At 37.0% G+C, this 17716-nt stretch overlaps 1 protein-coding gene across 2 annotated transcripts in view; it reads right to left on the bottom strand.

Moving 5' to 3' along the window:
- EDRF1 (erythroid differentiation regulatory factor 1) overlaps window positions 1–17716 on the bottom strand; it is a 45381-nt gene that overhangs the window by 25338 nt on the left and 2327 nt on the right. Inside the window, exons 3-15 of one of the 2 annotated variants that reach the window (XM_030940440.1) lie at window positions 16429–16495; window positions 15642–15767; window positions 14115–14239; window positions 13721–13877; window positions 10498–10599; window positions 10139–10260; window positions 9219–9330; window positions 6082–6229; window positions 5894–6002; window positions 5453–5564; window positions 3418–3678; window positions 1319–1390; window positions 855–1005 (exon numbers count right to left, since the gene is read on the bottom strand). In XM_030940440.1, the coding sequence (XP_030796300.1) occupies window positions 855–1005; window positions 1319–1390; window positions 3418–3678; window positions 5453–5564; window positions 5894–6002; window positions 6082–6229; window positions 9219–9330; window positions 10139–10260; window positions 10498–10599; window positions 13721–13877; window positions 14115–14239; window positions 15642–15767; window positions 16429–16495 (1664 nt within the window). The remainder of the gene's footprint in view (window positions 1–854; window positions 1006–1318; window positions 1391–3417; window positions 3679–5452; window positions 5565–5893; window positions 6003–6081; window positions 6230–9218; window positions 9331–10138; window positions 10261–10497; window positions 10600–13720; window positions 13878–14114; window positions 14240–15641; window positions 15768–16428; window positions 16496–17716) is intronic. The other variant, XM_010357718.2, reaches the window with a different exon arrangement.

Raw genomic sequence — 17716 nt, 5'->3', positions numbered from 1 at the left:
TGGGGAAATAAATCTATTCCTCTCCTACCTCCACCATGTTTGTTCAGGAAAAGAAGGGTCCAGAAAGCACTTCCACTGTGATTCAAACGTATTGCAAACATACAGGCTTTCTACATTTCTTTCTTTCTTTCTTTCTTTCTTTTTTTAACACTTGAAACTGATTTAAAAGGGGGAAAGAAATAAGGTTGGAAAAAGAAATACAACTTAGGTTAAAATAAAGAAGAAATTCACAGCTTCTGCTTCAAAGTCCATATGTTCTTCATGATGTTATATTCCTGAAGAACAAACTAGGTAATTTAAAAGTGACGTTTGTAGCTTATTCAAATGCTGCACAGTAACAACAGCCTACACTTCTATAAGCGCTTATTATGTACACTGTTCTGAGCACTTTACATATATTAACCATTTAATCATTCTAACAACCCTTTAAAGAAGCCATTATTATCGTTTCTATTTTGAAAGAGATAAATAGTGACTCAAAGTGGAACAACTTGCCCTAGCAAAGCCAAGATATGAAGTTAGTCAGTTGGGCTCCTAAGTCTGTGGCACCTACACACTCCAGTGCTTTTACTGAAGCAGCAATTTCTGAGAACTCCACCAGGCTGAGGCATTAGTTCCTCATTGTGGGTAACGGGAAGATGCAGGCTCCTTATGTTCTTACTATAAATGTCCATGAAATATCAAAAATATCCTTTTTATATTTCAAATGAAACAGTATTACCCCTACTTCCAGTTCACGTATCTTTTTCTCAATGCCTTGCAATGAATGTCTTAATTGACATTAAGTCTGCTGTTGATAAAGAACCAGTATATTATTCTATTGAAGGCCTTATTTGCACATCAATTCAACTTACTTTTGTCCAAAAACAAGGCCATCTGCTTCTCTAGCCCCTCGGGACCCCCTCTTGTGGATTCGTCTTCATATTTTAACGGGATTGGAGTGCTGGGGTCAGCTGCTGGGAGGTCGCTTTCTTTTTTGATGCTGCTATCGACAGATTTTAAACCCTTCAAAAAAAGGAAAAGCATTCACTATATACCTAACTTCAGGTCAACTGAAAACTAAATATAAGACAGTATCTGGACTACTGAATATGTTTAGAATTTAGTAATTTAGAAATTTCCATCTCAGAAACAGACTTTTAAAAACTTTGATCTGAAATATTTCGGAAAAATGAACCTGATTATCACTTTATGCTTACAGAAAAAAAAATTGCAGCAGAACACAATTCGGAATAACATTCAGACACCAACAAACAAGTGTAATTTGCATATCAAGTACCAACTTTACTGAAAAAGTGAAGACTAAACTTAAACTTACCTCTAGAACATAGCTCAGCACAAGTCTACAGCGCTCTTCTGTGTCATGGCAAACTGGAAATGCACAACTGGGCTTGAGGAACAAACATGTAAAATTATGAATACACTACCAATGTATTAAGGTCAACATATTGTTTTTGTTGAAGATTAAATTACTGCAAGCATTATCAACAAAAATCTTGCTTAAAAAGATCTTACAACATATATGTTGCTTTAAGTACTTATAATTTTAAATATAATTCTACTATGACAAAAAAGCAAGAACTAGAGTAGTAATGTTTTAGACAAATATAGACCTCATTTAGTAGGTCAGCTCCACTCATAATTAGCACCGATACTAGGCAAAACACAATTAACAATTAGCGTCAATTTAGAAATAACAAGTTTCACTAATATTCTTGTTAATTTATTTGCTTAATTAAGGAGCAAAACCAGCTAGCAACCTCCAACTAAGAAGGATATTACGTGTAGGGGCTTCTGTGAAGCATTTCATTTCGCTGAATCCCGTGGGGTTGGAACGACTGTTGTCATTGCACAGAAGAAAAGCAAGCACAGACAGTTTAGCAATTTGTCTGAGGACACGGTGAGTGAGTGGGAGCTGGGACTCTGGAGCTCATGCTGACTGTGCATACTGCAAAGTCATTCAATAAGGATAAGGAAAGGCCAACTAAAGACATGTTTATATGAATACTAACACTGCATTTTTTGAGTGCTTCAGATACTGACAGAAAGTGCTATCTGTGAAAAATAGTGACACTAACTCATTACATCTTTAATTATTACCTAATTGTTCCGTTAAGTCCACGGCCTAGTGTTACAATGCGGTATTCCATATACACGTAACTTTTGCAATCAATGACTATAACCAGAACATTTTTTCACTCCACTGTGGAAGTTCAAGCTGAAAGTGAACTAAAATTTAGATGGACAGTTAATGACTTTTTCCTGCAGTCATTGAGTCAAATATTTATTGAGCACCCATAATGTGTTCTAGACATTGGAGATAGAGTGTCTATACCTGCAGGGAACTTACATTCTAGTGAAGCAAGACAAACATAAAAATAAGAACTTCAGGAACAGATAGGCTCCTTGAAGGACAAAAAAGTAGAGCACGCTTTGGCCAGAGTGGTCAGGGAACATCTCCCTGAAGAGGCAACATTTCAGTCAACACTTAAGCCTTAAAAAAGGCAGCCATGAACAGACCTAGGGTAGGTACATTCCAAACAGAAGCAACAGAAAATACAAAGGCCCTCCAATGAGCATAATCTTGATGCTTCTGAGAAAAAAAAGGCAGCATGACCATGATAAACCAATGGGGCAAGTGAAGGTCAGAAAGATGGGCAATGTTTTAGGGTGACAGAGATAGCCCCTCAAAAACTTGCTTAAAGTTTCCATCTGAAAGTTACACTCAGTGCTTAAATTAAGAGGTTATCTGTAAATACAACTGTATTTCAGTTCAGGAAACAGCCAGAACTCTTAAGGTTGGCCTGGATCTAATCATAGGGAGATGGTATGCTGTAAGGTATATACTGCCTGGAGATACACTGATGGTAGAAGGACAGTCAGGGCAACCCACAGCGGGAGAAATCTGTCTGGTCCTCTCCAGGGCAGAGACATGTCCAATACGGCAGACATGACCACCAGAGTCACGAAAAAAGTACTGTATTATATAGCACAGCGATAATGTACCAGATCTCACCATACACAGCTCCAAGAGCCACCTCCTTCTCTACCCTAATTCTATGTTCACCAAGCAACCTATATATGTAATTTCCCAGCAACCCCAAAACTGGACAGAAGTGCCCTAGTAAGGAGACAAGACTATGACTACACACTGGTCACTGGAGAGGAAAATCCTTCACATAAGAATAGACAGGTATCTGGTTTACTCATCTGTCCACTATAGGCTTGCATAATGTGGGTCAGTTATCGTGGAACAATACTATAAAGCCAAGTTTTAGAATTCAGAAAACTAATGATTATTAGATGCTGGACCATGAAAGATTTATTGAAGCAATGGTATCTTTTGAAGGGCTAACTATATTCGATTAACAATTATGTTTCCTTGATAACAATTTAATATAAATTCTAAAGGCTTACTCTAATTTGATGAATAGATTTGTATTTTTCTGGTACCGACAGTTCTCCAACAGACTTGATTATAGCTACTGCTTTGCTATCATCCGATGGATCAGAGCTGGTGCTATAGGATCCATTTTCATCACTGTCGGGCATCTCTTCCTCCTCTTCACTATAACTTTCATCAGAATTCTCGTTTAAAGGAGATTCTGAATTTTCTTCCTTTTTAGGTTCATCCAATTGAAAAAGTTCTGAAAGCATGTAATTGGCGGAAGCAATAATCTTATGAAAAAGAGAGAAATATGTGTAAATTACTGTCATAAAAAAATACATGAATTTTAATACCATACTAACAAATTTTAGAAGGAGGTCGGCACACCGGCTGTTTCCACCATATAGACTGTAACACACACAGAAATGTTCCCAGTTCAAAGCTACCAATACTCTGGGTATGCTCCACAAAATCTTTATAGGTTGACGCATTTCCTATTTCCTGAAATTACTCCACCTTGAGCCCTCTCTCTTAAAAGGTGTCAACTGAATTTCACTGGAGACAAACAAAGGCTTTTGAGTATAGAGTGTCATATCTAAAATATTAACAAATATTAATACCACCCTATACCAAGTGGGAAACCAGAATTTGTCCTTACAAACTATAAATTAATTCAAGTTTCTCTATAATAGGCAATTAATATTTATTATACAATCTATGGTTCTAAAAAAAAAAATTACATTAACAAGGGAAAAGTCCATTCTGATATCTCTTAAAATTAGCATTTATATACGATCATTTATCCCATTCTATTATTTATCAGTTCTTAATCGCAGACAATAGTCTTAACACCATTTTCTAACATCCACATAAACCACTCAAATTCCACTAAACACTGCCACCTCAGTCAGCAATTAGATATTTCAGTCAGAAACAAAATGTTTTACTATTTTTCTTCAAAAAAATTTCTGAGTTTGGTCTAGCATAATCTTTATCTCTAAATCAAATGCGGCTACAAAATTACTTTGGCTCTTCGAAGAAAAATTGCGTATCCTACATACCTTTACTGATTTGAACAGGATACAACCATTAGCCTTACAGTGAAAAATAAAGTTATAAAGCAAACAACCAAGGGTAAGGATGGTATAAAATTGTGGGGAGCATGACTGAGGGAATATTTTAAGAGATGCTTTTTCCCCCTCTCTTTAAAACAAATGTTACTAGCTTTTATTTAAGAGATGCTTTAATATCCTTAAGTGTGGAATGTGAACTCTTATTTATATTAATAAAGTGATAACAAGGTCTAATAGCAACAAAACAAAGAACTAAGAGCACTACTGTTAGAATTCCATGAGTTCTAAATTTATTGAGCAGTGCTGTTTAAGAGAAACGTAACATGAGTCACATACGAAATTTTAAATTTTCTAGTAGCTACATTTAAAAAGTAGAATCTGTGGAGGCCTGGCGCGGTGGCTCACGCCTGTAATCCCAGCACTTTGGGAGGCCAAGGCGGGCGGATCACGAGGTCAGGAGATCGAGACCATCCTGGCTAACACAGTGAAACCCCGTCTCTACAAAAATACAAAAAATTAGCCGGGCGTGGTGGCAGGCACCTGTAGTCCCAGCTACTCAGGAGGCTGAGGCAGGAGAACGGCATGAACCCAGGAAGCGGAGCTTGCAGTAAGCAGAGATCGCACCCCTGCACTCCAGCCCGGGTGACAGAGTGAGACTCTGTCTCGAAAAAAAAAAAAAAAAAAAAAAAGAAGTAGAATCTGAGAAATTAACTTAAACATATTTAATTCAATATATATAACATTGCATTTCAACATGTAATATGTACAGATATCCAACCTTCAAAATTCAGGGTGTATTTTACACTGACAGCACATGTCAATTCAGACAAAGCACATTTTAAGTGATCAACACCCACATGTCATGTGCTAATGGCTACCACACTGAATAGGGCAGTTACAGAATAGGAATCAGGAAGCTTTACTGTCCAGGTAACAATTCCCTGTTAGAATGCTAGAACTGTTTTAGAGAATACATAAATGTTACTCTTACTTGAGGATGCCTGCTTTTGTCCAGTAATTTAAGACAATTAAGAAGCAACGTTCTAATAGTTCCATAGTGTTTCTTATTTTGATTCTTCTTCATCATCATGTTGCAAGCAACCCTAAAAAAAGAGTTTATATCAACTTTACTGCCCACCATTCATCACTGTCTGCAAGACTCAAGTCTAGGAGTGCTCTTGTCTCTTTCCAACAAAGAGCTGTAAGAAACAACAAAATATTACACTTTACACTTTACCCACCACCCCCAAAATGTTTACACTATTGTGTCATAAGAAAGCTGAGTAATATTTGGTACAATGTGTATTTTATATCTTTCCCGCTACTATGAAAACCTAAAAGCATTTAAAAACCTTAGTTTGGATACTGTGGCTGTATGCTTTAAAACTTTACATAAGGCTACTTCTTCATCTAAAATTCTTAAGGCACTCACTTGTACAAGAGAATGGCCACTGGCATTGTGAATGGATTTTGGTATTTGTCTTCAGTTTCTTCACAAAGAGTAGTGAGGTCATAGAGCTTCACTATATCACTGCCACTTGCTGGAAAGAAAAACAAGCCTCATTTTATAGCAGTTACCCAAATCAATTATTGTTCACTCAAGAAGTATTAATAGCTTACCTTTAAAGAGCCAATAGGTATGTCCTTCTTTGGTACAATTAGATTTCAAAAATGATAAAATATTCTGTGCAATGTCTTTTATGACTTTGGTAGAAAAATTCGAGTTTTCCAAATTGGGAATTTCTTCTGTCTTTATCATTTCATATTTCTGTAAAACACGGACAGATGGAAAGCCGTTTAAGAGAAAACTCGAGGAAACAACACCTTTCTTTTAAAAAAGCAACCAAATGCAGAAGTCCTGCAAATAGAGACCTGTGTAGCATGAAAGCGTTTAAACCCGTGGTTTTTAATCTGTTTTCTGCTGCAGCCTCCCAAAGGAATCTTATCCACCCCATCAGCAAGGGCAGCTCACTAGTGGGTAATTTCAACAGAGAATCACTATCAGATTTAGAACCTCAGATTTAGGCATGATCTGATTTCTGTTCTAACATGGAACAAATCATACTGAATACTGTTCCTCCACTTTAATGTTTTCAACTGGGAAGATGGTCAATTAAGGTAGGCTTTACCCAGCAAGATTTTAAAACACATGTATTTCTGGCCTTTTCTTTTGCTAGATACTAGAGTCGGTGGCTCAAGGAGAATCATCTAGGAAACGTTTCTGGCAGACACTTCTCTTCCCTTATCTATGGACTTTACTACTTCACAGGGATGGAGCAGACGGGTATGGGGGTGGCAATACGAGTAAAGGCTTCATGGACATTACTACCACTATTTTAAAAGTGCCTTTGCATTTTTCTTGTTTGTCTTCTGTGCACACTTTCCTAAACACCTCCTACCACATTTTCTGAAGTACTCTAAAACTAGCAACTTTAAATCAACTGGAATGTAAGACCAAACAATCGTCTGAGGTTGATTTTCACCCCACTTTGTTCACTGAAGTCCCCAATGTTGATTATTTCCTTCCTCAACACTCCTTTCCCATATTTTAATCTGCGCTATTCTTGTTCTCCTTCTCTCTCTCTAAATGCTCTTCTATTTTTATCCCTATGGGAAGAGGCTCCAATGCCTGATTTTCATAGATTCCCAGGTGACAAAATCTGACAGTATCTAGGTAGATGATGCTTCAATTTATTTCTCTAATGGCTGCAACTTCAAAATGCTCTCTAGACATTTTTATACTTTCCTCAAACTGAACATGTGACAAAAACATACTATCTTCCCTGTCTAAACCAATTCAACATCCTCATCTCACTAAATGACACCACCATTATTCTAGCCCCTAAACCCTGGAATCCCCTTTGACTCCTCTTCCCCTCCGCCTTGTTAACGCTTTATCTGCCTCTCTCTTTTCTCCTGCTCCCCACTCCCACCCCAGCCTCCCACTAAATGTTGCCATTTAGGGAGATGGTCTAACAGTGGTTTTCAATCAAGACTGCAAACCAGAATCATATACCAGACTTTCTGAAAAGACAAGAGGTGCACATCCTACTGATACTCGATCACTGGGGGCCCAAGCAAGAACATTTTTTAAGAGACCACAAGTGATTCTGATGCACAACCAGGTTAAGAATCACTGGGTTGGAATACAATGGTTCAAAGCATGTCCTCAGCCAGAGAGAGGCACAAAGACTGGCACCGCCACTCACTACTAAGGTGACCCTGGGCAACTCACTTGAGCTCCTTGATCCTCAGTCTCTCTTTCCATCAAATAGGAATAACAGCATGTGAGGTAGCTAAGAAGATCAAATAAGGTAAAGCATTTAAAGCATTCAGCAAAGTGCTGGGATCAAATAAGCACTCAATAAATGCTATCTATTCTTACCATTGTTGATTCTTAACAGTTCTTCTCTAGTGGAAGTACATTATACTATTTGCAAAATGGTACAATGCCTCCGGTTTTCTTGTCTCTAAGTCCTCCTTGTTTATCCTATATGCTATCTCTAAATTAATATTCTAACACAACAAATTTCCCCTCCTAGATGCAAAGCCTTCACTGATTCCAGATTACCAACTGAACCAAGTCCATACTCCTTAGCTCAACATTTAAGATCTCCATCATTTGATCATGACTTTTCCAACCTTATTTGCAGCTATTCTGCTACCTAAATCCTGTGTTCCCTAGCTGGATTTATTATCAATCTTTTCATGTATTTACACTAGACTTTTAAAATCCAGCTCTTATTTTTTGAGATACTACCTATTATTCAGGACTCAGTGAAGATGCCCCTTCTTCCACAAAGTCTTTCTTCCAATGTTAGTGCTCAGCCCCTTCTCTGATGATCTAGACGTCTGTGTGTGTTATTACACTTCTCATTCTTATCTGTCTCCTACTGTTTTCTCTGCATATTATTTCCCATTAGATTATCTCTTTCTGAGTAACAACCAAGCTTATTCTTTGTTTTCCTTCAACCATTATTTATTGTTTAAATTCTAAATTTTTTATTTTTTGAGACGGGGTCTTGCTCTGTCACTCATACTGGAGTACAGAGGCACGATCATAACTCACTGCAGCCTCAAATTCCTGGGCTCCAGTGATCCTTCTGCTTCAAGCCCCCAAGTAGCTGGGACTACAGACAAGCACCACCATGCCCAGCTAAGCGTGTGGGGTTTTTTTCTACAGTTAGGGTCTTGCTACATTGCCCAGGTTGGTCTTGAACTCTCAGCTTCAAGTGATCCTCCTGCCTCAGTCTCCTGAGTAGCCTGGGATTACATGCATGAGCCAACATGCCTGGCCTCCCCCAACACTTATAATGGGGATACATGTCTTCTAAATAGATTATGCTGAATAAGAATTTGCTATATAAGCTATCTACCATACACAATTTTTACAAGATCTTTCCCTAAAATTTTGCATGTACTGAGTAGATAGTTACATAATGAAGAAACGCCTCCATTGTATAGACACTTTCAGTTAATTATTAATGAGTGCTTGGCATTAAAATTAGACTTCTATGGCTACAAATGCAGTTTTCATACATTTATGAACTTCCTCCAAATTACCTGTAAAATTATACTTCTAAAACATCTAGAATTCTGTTATCACCAACTTAAATGTACACTCAAATTCAGTTTATTCACAGCTATCTTCCCTGCCAAAAATGTACCTTAGTACTTTAAGGCCATAAAGACTTTGGTGAGGAACTCTCTGTACCAATTTGCATTTGAGAGATTACAAAAATCACACTGTATCTTACCTGTACAATTCCGTTTACATGAAAACACATCACAAGTTCTGGTACATTGCATATCAAGTTGTCCAACCAATAGTCAATTCCAGTTAGCACATTAATTGGTTTGTTGTTATCCCTAAAAATATACATTTCTAGCGTTATTTGGTTTAATTAAGGAAATGAATCATCTGAAAGTTATTTCACCATTTAAGTATTTTAAGCTGTCCTCTCTAGATAGAAAATGCCATCTATGCTTTCTTTTCTGATAAGATATGCACATGCAGCCCAGTGGTTGTGCTATACTTAACAAATTTCCAAAAGCTTGCTTGTATTTCCAACTGACACTGATAAGTTTTCAGTAAGAATAGAAGATAATATGATAGGAAAGGACTGTGAGCCTACTGCCTGCTCCTCACACAACTTGAGAAAGACTGAATACCATACAAGACCATGCTTAGGTTAGAATTCACATTGGCTAATGTCAACAAATACATGTGGAACATTAAGCAAAATGCTCACAAGTAGTTAGTAGGAAGCTCTCTAACTAATTAAATAAACTGTCTTGAATATTCTCACAAGTTGTAGATTCAGACCTAAGACTAGTTCAGTCCAACAAACCTCTGGCTCTATTCAATGAGGTCTAGAATGAAGACTCAGCTATAGGCCTGCCTTTGAGCATTTGTTGATTATAGTTCCTTCCTTAATGTGGCCATTTCAACTGGCAGGGGAAGGAGGGAGGTGAAAAAACTTAGAGAAAGAGGAAGATGCCCAAACAGATGGAACACTGATTCTTTCTCTTTTTGAGACAAGAGTCTTGTTCTTTCGCCTAGGCTGGAGTACAGTAGCATGATCTTGGCTCACTGCAACCTCAGCCTGATGGAACAGATTCTAAAGGAAGAAGTTAAATACCGTAAACTTGAGAAGGGGTACGATGTTTGGTTTACCTGAGACGTAAGCTGACTGCTGGGTATCTGCCTCCTCCAAATATGGGCATGTTGGAGCCAACCAACATATGGATATCTTCAAACGTCCAAAGAATATTCCGAACGAAATCATTTTTAAGACCCTGTGATTTAAAACAGGAAAGATTATAATAAACAGTCAATCTGTAATTTCCCCCTATGATCCATAAAAAAGACAAAGAAGACAAAGTCAGGCCCCAGAGCTAAGATCACAAAGATGCTTAGAAAGCAATTTCAGGATCGAGTGGAGTTTTTCCCTATCAATTTCGACTTAGACTAGTTTTGAAATGACGAAGTAGACTGGGGATTGGCTGTCACCGTGGACACCATGGAAAGCATACCTGACTGTGCTCCCCGTCATTGAATAAAGTAGTCAGGTTTTGTTCTTTGGGTGCTGAGGCCACATGCCCCACTATGTATGAGGGTTCAAGAGGCTCACTTCCCTGTGAAAAGTGCAAGGATAAGGAGTGATTCTGCTGTCAACATTTCTTAAAATTGACCCACTGTTGAAGAGTATCACCTAAATATTCAAAGCACACATTTCAAATCTACCATTGTGAATTAGGCCAATACAAATAATAACACTCCTCACTGGGTGGCCTGCTCTGGCTAGTGATCACAGCTACCATTAAGAAGCGAATCACATTTAGATCTTACTCAAGTGAGACAGATTAAAGATTATTCTAAACGTCCAAAGTTTTTCATTTTTCTCCTTTTTTGTATATCTGATTACCACTGCTCTTTCAGCCTACTCCATCTGTATTGAATTTAAAAATTCTAAGGAACTGGCCAGGCACGATGGCATGTGCTTGTAGTCCAAGCTACTTAGGAGGTCAACATGGGAGGACTGCTTAAGCCCAGGAGTTCAAATCCAGCCTGGACAACATAGTGAGACTCTGTCTCTTAAAAAAAAGAAATCCTACTCAGCCACAGTTTGAGATACTCATTATCTTAACAGTCTCCAGTTTAGCATTTCCTGATGTGTGTTTCACAGAACACTAGCTCCTGGGAAACTGAATGAAAATTTTCCAGCGTCAGGTTTGAAAGATGACATTTACCAAGTATTCACTTTCGTGGAGTAACAATATTTATTGCTATTAAAACAATAAATATATAATAAGCAATCCTGCAATAGAAAAATCTACTTTGCCTTTGTAAAAACCAATGTTTCCCAAATTTATTTAATCTCAGAACACTTTTTGTTCTTAAGATATTCTCTGGAATACAGTTTTTTTTTTTTTTTTTTTGAGAGAGAGTTGCCCAGGCTGGAGTGCAGTGACGCGATCTCAGCTCACTGCAAACTCCACCTCCCAGGTTCAAGCAATTCTCCTACCTCAGCCTCCCGAGTAGCTGGGATTACAGGCATGTGCCATCATGCCCAGCTAATTTTTTTTTTTTTAGTAGAGATGGGGTTTTGCCGTGTTGGCCAGGCTGGTCTCAAACTCCTGGCCTCAAGTGATCCGCCCACCTTGGCCTCCCAAAGTGTTGGGATTACAGGCGTGAGTCACTGCGCCCGGTCTGGAATACATTTTAGAATATACTTAGGAAGTGGGCCCTTTGACACTGGGTAAACTCAGCCTACCACTCAATTTTCCAGCCATTAGGAAAGTAGTACTGCCATTAAGAAATACTACTTTAAGCTTCTAATGTCAGTGCCTCAACAGAGCCCAAGACAGGCATGTGTGCGCTGCTTATTCCACAAACGTCTGTCTTACTTGTTATCTGTGTGTGCCAACAGGCTTGGCACCTGCCTGGGAAGCGTGTGTGACTACAAGCACAGGTGGCTCTCTAGCACTTCCACTGTGCCTTGTCTTCTCCCTCAGGAGTCCTAAGAAAACTTTAAACTCTTTTTTATTTTATTATTTGTTTACACAGACAAGTTAACAATTCATGAACTGATTCGCAAAACATAGTTTGCCAGGAAGTTGCTTTAGTCAGAGTATGAGCCCTAGGTTACAATGTTCTCAATAAATGTCTGGCTCTAAGGCCATCCCACAGTCACCTATTTAACCTCTGTAACTGCTCAACAAAGATCTCAAACCAGCAGTTTTAGTTTTTGGAACAAGAATTTGTGCAGCGATACCTTGCAAATATAAACCTCTAAAGCTGAAATTTAGGCAGTATAATATAAGAAAAATACTCTGTAAGAGACTCTTATGGCAGGCTAGCTCTGCCTAGGGATAAACCACTGCTACGATGATCTGACTGCTAGTAGGGCCTTGCTAATTGTGTGTGGAGTACACAGACACAATGGGGTACTGCTGGAGGAACAGGCCTCTGCAGGCAGAAAGATCGTTTATGCCCTAGCCTGAGAGTTTCGCCAGCTGTATGACCATGTGAAACATCTTTTGATGAGCTTTAGTTTACTTATTTGTACAATATGCAGCTCCAAGAATGAAAAAAAAACAATTTGTACAAACATACATACAAAGTACATAGCATAAGAGCTATTCAATAAATGCCAGTTTGCTTCCTCCACACATAAGTCTACAGATAACCAAGTCTCCAAAAGTTTTCACAGTAATTTCTAAACAAGGTAAAGACAGAATAACACTGGGAGATGGGTGAGATGGGTAATAGGAGGGTAGTATTTGTATTATGTAGTCTTTTCTCCCTTCTGAATCACAGAACATCTCTACTTCTTGGTTGTTACCACTATGTGACTTGCATATTAATTACTTCCTTCCTTTTCCTTACATTTTTCTCACTTTTGAAAAAAGTTCGAACTCATTATGGAGTTTAATGGAATGCTTTCTCTATTTTAAACCTACTGAAACTAAACTCGAGTTAAATGTATTTGCTCCCTGTAATTTGTGAAGATTGAAACAATCTGATTGAATAGTGCTCAATATGTGGGAACACACAGCAAGAGGGAAGACGTAATTTATCAAGTTACAGATCTTATTATCCATTTATCCATCTATTTTCCTGAAAATAGACATGCCACAATCTACATCTATAGCCTTATTTTATTCTTTGATAGATACAATAAGCACAAAAATAAACAAGCAATAAGAAAAAACAAGGATGTAAGAGATAAAAAGGACAACCCAGTCCATTCTCTTTTCTAAAAGTTTTATAACATGAATGTGGACTAAGTTTCAGGAATTTTATCTGGAAAATCTTAAAGGGATATTTTAGGCCTAACAATCTGACTAAAAGTTATGAAAAAGGTTAGAACTTAAATTACAAACAGGCCTCTGAATCTCTATATTTTATAGGTATTTCCTACATATCTAAAGTTAAAAATATACTATATCTCTATATAACACTCACCACTTTAGGGAGACAATCAGTATTAATAAACGTATCAATAAACTATTATAAAATATTTTGATTTAATAAAAAAGTCTGATCTACCCACTTATAATAGCTCTTGTAAATTCTATTGTGAAAAACTAAAACGTGTTTCTCCCACTCCATAAACTGATAGAAGTCTTTTTTCCCTCATTACATAAGCTGACAGAATATTTCTTATTCCTGTTCTTTTTTTTTTTTAACAAGATGTTAAAAAAGGTTTTGTCTTTCTAAGGGAGTTTCTAGAATTAGCATTTAAGTACTAACCTGACTGGAAGCACTGGGATCTTCAGAAACTGAAGAAGGCATTTCGAAGGGAGCGGGCCATGAAGCCCCTTCCGAATCATTTGTCTGATCTGAACTGGACGATTCCTGCTGTTCTGCGGTAGATGAGACAGGCTGAGCGGCTCCATCACCATTGATACTGGCCAAACCAGAAATAAAAAAGGATCACTGTTACTAAAGTTAACTTTATGCAACAGTCTACCCGTTTATAAAAACTACAATCTGTAATTAAGTATACATCTTGTAAAAAAGAAATATGAAACAAATGTTAACAGTATCATAGGGGCCAAACTTAAATTATTACTTGTATAAGCTTCAAACTAAATTTTAGATCAGAATTCCCTTTTTCTCTTTAGAGAAATAAGTAGCCGAGTACCTGTAATATAAGAACTTGGAAAGAATTGCCTTTTGATACCAGTGCTCCTTGCTCTTTTTCTTCCTCTGCCACTTCTGATCAATTAGTCTTTGATAAAACTCTTTCAACCATGTCCAGTCACCAGTCTGGATAACATGAGATACATATTATTAATATAACACACATAGTCGAAAAAATGTTCCTTAGTACCATCTTACAGAAAAGACTCCTTTTATTTTTTGAATATGGTTTCATAAACACAAATTCATTAAAATCTTATCTTTCTGGGTCAACGCATACTACATTTCTTTTGTTCGTTTCCTAAAGGAAACCCATCTTCCTCCTCTCCTAACAGGCTGGGAGAGGTGAGTCTTCTCTATAACATGCTCTTTAGCAGCTGGAGTAGGTCCCACTTTGCACACTATATTGAAATGATCTGTGAGTTTCTAACCCCAAACAATTAACTGCTAAGGAGCAAGGCCTGTGATTTGTTCACTGTCACATCCCAGCGCCTAGGCTCATACTCACATGATGAACTAAACTGTGGTCTTTTCAAAGGAAAAAAACACTTATTTTAAATGTCCTTTAAATCACCATAACTTAATTTTCTTTATCAAAGCACTGTAGGAATATTCTTTAAAGATTGACTATGAAGTATTTCTTGCCAGCCCAAGAAAAGTACAGATATGGAGGGTAATCCTCGAGAAACTGCAACAATGTTATGTTTTTCAAAAGTATCCATTCTCAACATGTGGGAAAAACAGTCCTTACCAACATACAATTTGAGAATCTAAGCTAAAGAGCATCAATTAATTCTAATAACTACAGCCATGTCTCATTTAACAATGGGGATATATTCTGAGCAACACATCATTAGGTCATTTTGTCCTGGTGTGAACATCACAGAGTGTTACTTACAGAAACCTGGATGGCACAGCCTACTCTGTACCTAGGTCATATGGTATAGCCTATTGTTCCCAGGCTACAAATCTGTACATGTGACTGTACTGAATATCAAAGGCAATGGTAACACAGTGGTATATACTTATGTATCTAAACATTGCAAATACAGTAAAAATACAGTATATTATAATCTTATGGGACCACCGTTATATGCAGTCCATCGCTGACTGAAACGTCATTATGGGCACATGACTGTATTTATTCAGAGGAACAGCTTCTAATATTTTGCACATTTTCCAGTAGCCATGTTTCATGAGAATCTGTTTAAGGGATTAAAGGATTTTTAAAAATATTAAACTAGTCCCTTAAATTTCACAGATTTTTCACAACTTTCTTCATTGGCTTCATCTTTTTTCTTGTAAGAAAGAATCTGGCTGTTAGAATCAATAAAATAATTTTCTTCACCATTCTCATTCTCTTCTTTTTTCTTCATTCAAGCTTTTCTATCTTCAGCGAAACTTTCAATTTCTCGATAGTTGAAGTACTCAACTACATTTTCACTTTGGCCACTCTCTGAAACAAAATCATATTTCTAGTGCTCTGAAGCTGTCAATGTTTTGCTGCATTTTTTCACAAAAGCATTACCTGAGATGATCTCATAAAGAGTTCTTGAATATCTAGCTCATCTAGTAAGAGAGTCCTTCCTATGCGGTGTACTGCCATGCTCACGTGCGACTTGCTGTAGGGAATTTTCAGGAGTTTTTTTATGTTCTTAAAAAATTAAGAGAAAAAAATAGTTGAGAAAGACTGTTTTAGTGTGATTTGGAATCTTTTAAATTTTAGCTTTATTCAGCATAAATAAACCTTATTTCCTTAAGGTTATACAAACAGAACTTTAAACAAAGAGCTACACTCAAACACACAGAGAATGGAGTGTTCAAACCAGAATCATGTAGACTTTATGAGTCACACTAAGTGACAGTCAAACATTTATTTTTACATGATAGGATTTCTGAAAGTTAAGGGTGGATACGTCACACTGTTATGCTGACCCAGGCTTCTAGCATATCAGATCAAAACCAATAACGATCAATAGATTTTACTAGAAATATCATCTGTAACTCAATTGGTAACATATACAGAATAATCCCAAACACTATAATCAGTTTCAATTACTATCATTAAAATATAACCATCAGTATTATTACCACTGCCAGCGTTTGGGGATTATTCCTTCCTCTTTAAATAAAAATGTGGTAAACAATGATACTTTAATAACAAAAAAGATATTCAGTAATCAGATAAGTTTTACCTTATTTCATCACTAATTTCTCAAGACTTGCAAATTTATATCATGCAAAACACAGCATGATGTAAAACACCTATCACAAAACACCCCCAAAATTACATTAGGCGACAAAATAACACTTACTTCAGAGTCAGAGACAACATCCACATCATTTCCCACTGAATCAATAAAGTCATATGCCATGCCAAAGCTACCAAAGAGAAAAAAGGACACTGGTTATAAGGTCATGCTCATAATCATGCAAGTAGAGTTTAATAACAATACTGTAGTTCATTGCTTCTAGGATACACATTTTCCACATTTTAACAACTCTGAAACCAGGATGTGTATCACCATCACAGCTGGCAAGTTTTTTCTTCTTAGTGGCACTAAAATCACGCTGTGTCAGAAAGTCAATGGCATCTTAGATTTGATAAGACATGGTAATAATCATTAGACGCATCCAGTAGGAAATATTTCGAATAAAAACAATTATTTTATTTTTGTAATCACAAAACCCAAAGTCTCCAAGGGAAAATAGTTCAAAACTTTATTCTTTTTAGGTGGAGAGATAAAAACAGAAACATGTATCAGGATTTTACTTTCTGAGATTGTATTTCTAGTGATATACAATACCTCTTTTAAAAAATATACATGAAAAAAATGCACCTGACACCAATTCAGCCACAAAAGGAAATGGAAAAAAACTGTTAATTGAGCAGCCAACTGATGCCACGTACCACCTGAGGCACATCTATAGTCTACAAGCCTGAAAGGTACCCAACATCGCCAATTACTAAACGGCAGAGTGAGGACACTTACCAAGGACTACCTAACGGCAAAGCATGCTTTGAGATTTACTGTATGCTTGAGTCAAATTATTTCGCCCTTCTCAGCTTCCATTTTCTCAGGTGCAAAATAATTAACAGTGCCTATCTCAAAGAGTTGTTGTGAGAATTAAATGAGATAAACATATAAAATACTTGGCACAGCATTTGTATAGAGTTAATATCATTATTCAAATTTCCTCGCAACATTTAATTATGTTGACAAATCATCATTAAACCATTCTTTTAAAAAATGATATTTGGGATATTCCCAATCTTTTGCTCCTATAAATGATGATACACACAAACAGTATTTTTGCAAATATAACTTTTATTTTCTGAGGCTTTAGGATAATTTCCAAACTACCAGCTCATAAAGCATTAGTGTATTTGTGCCCCTTACTACAAGTTACATGGAAATATTTTAGATTGAGAGGCTGACAAGGGGGAAGAAGAAAAGAGAACCCCACACATTAAATGGCCTACAATAAGGACATTAGTACATTTTTCTCTGTAGGACCTCAGGCTACTCTCTCAACTTTAAATACCATCAGCACAATTTCTGGTGCCAAAGTCAAGGTGTAGGTCACCCGACATGCTGGGTT

Source organism: Rhinopithecus roxellana, chromosome 11 (assembly GCF_007565055.1).
Source record: "Rhinopithecus roxellana isolate Shanxi Qingling chromosome 11, ASM756505v1, whole genome shotgun sequence".
In the NCBI taxonomy this organism is placed as follows: domain Eukaryota; kingdom Metazoa; phylum Chordata; class Mammalia; order Primates; family Cercopithecidae; genus Rhinopithecus; species Rhinopithecus roxellana.
Note: the sequence above shows the minus strand (reverse complement) of the source record. Positions and strands in the feature narration are given on the sequence as shown.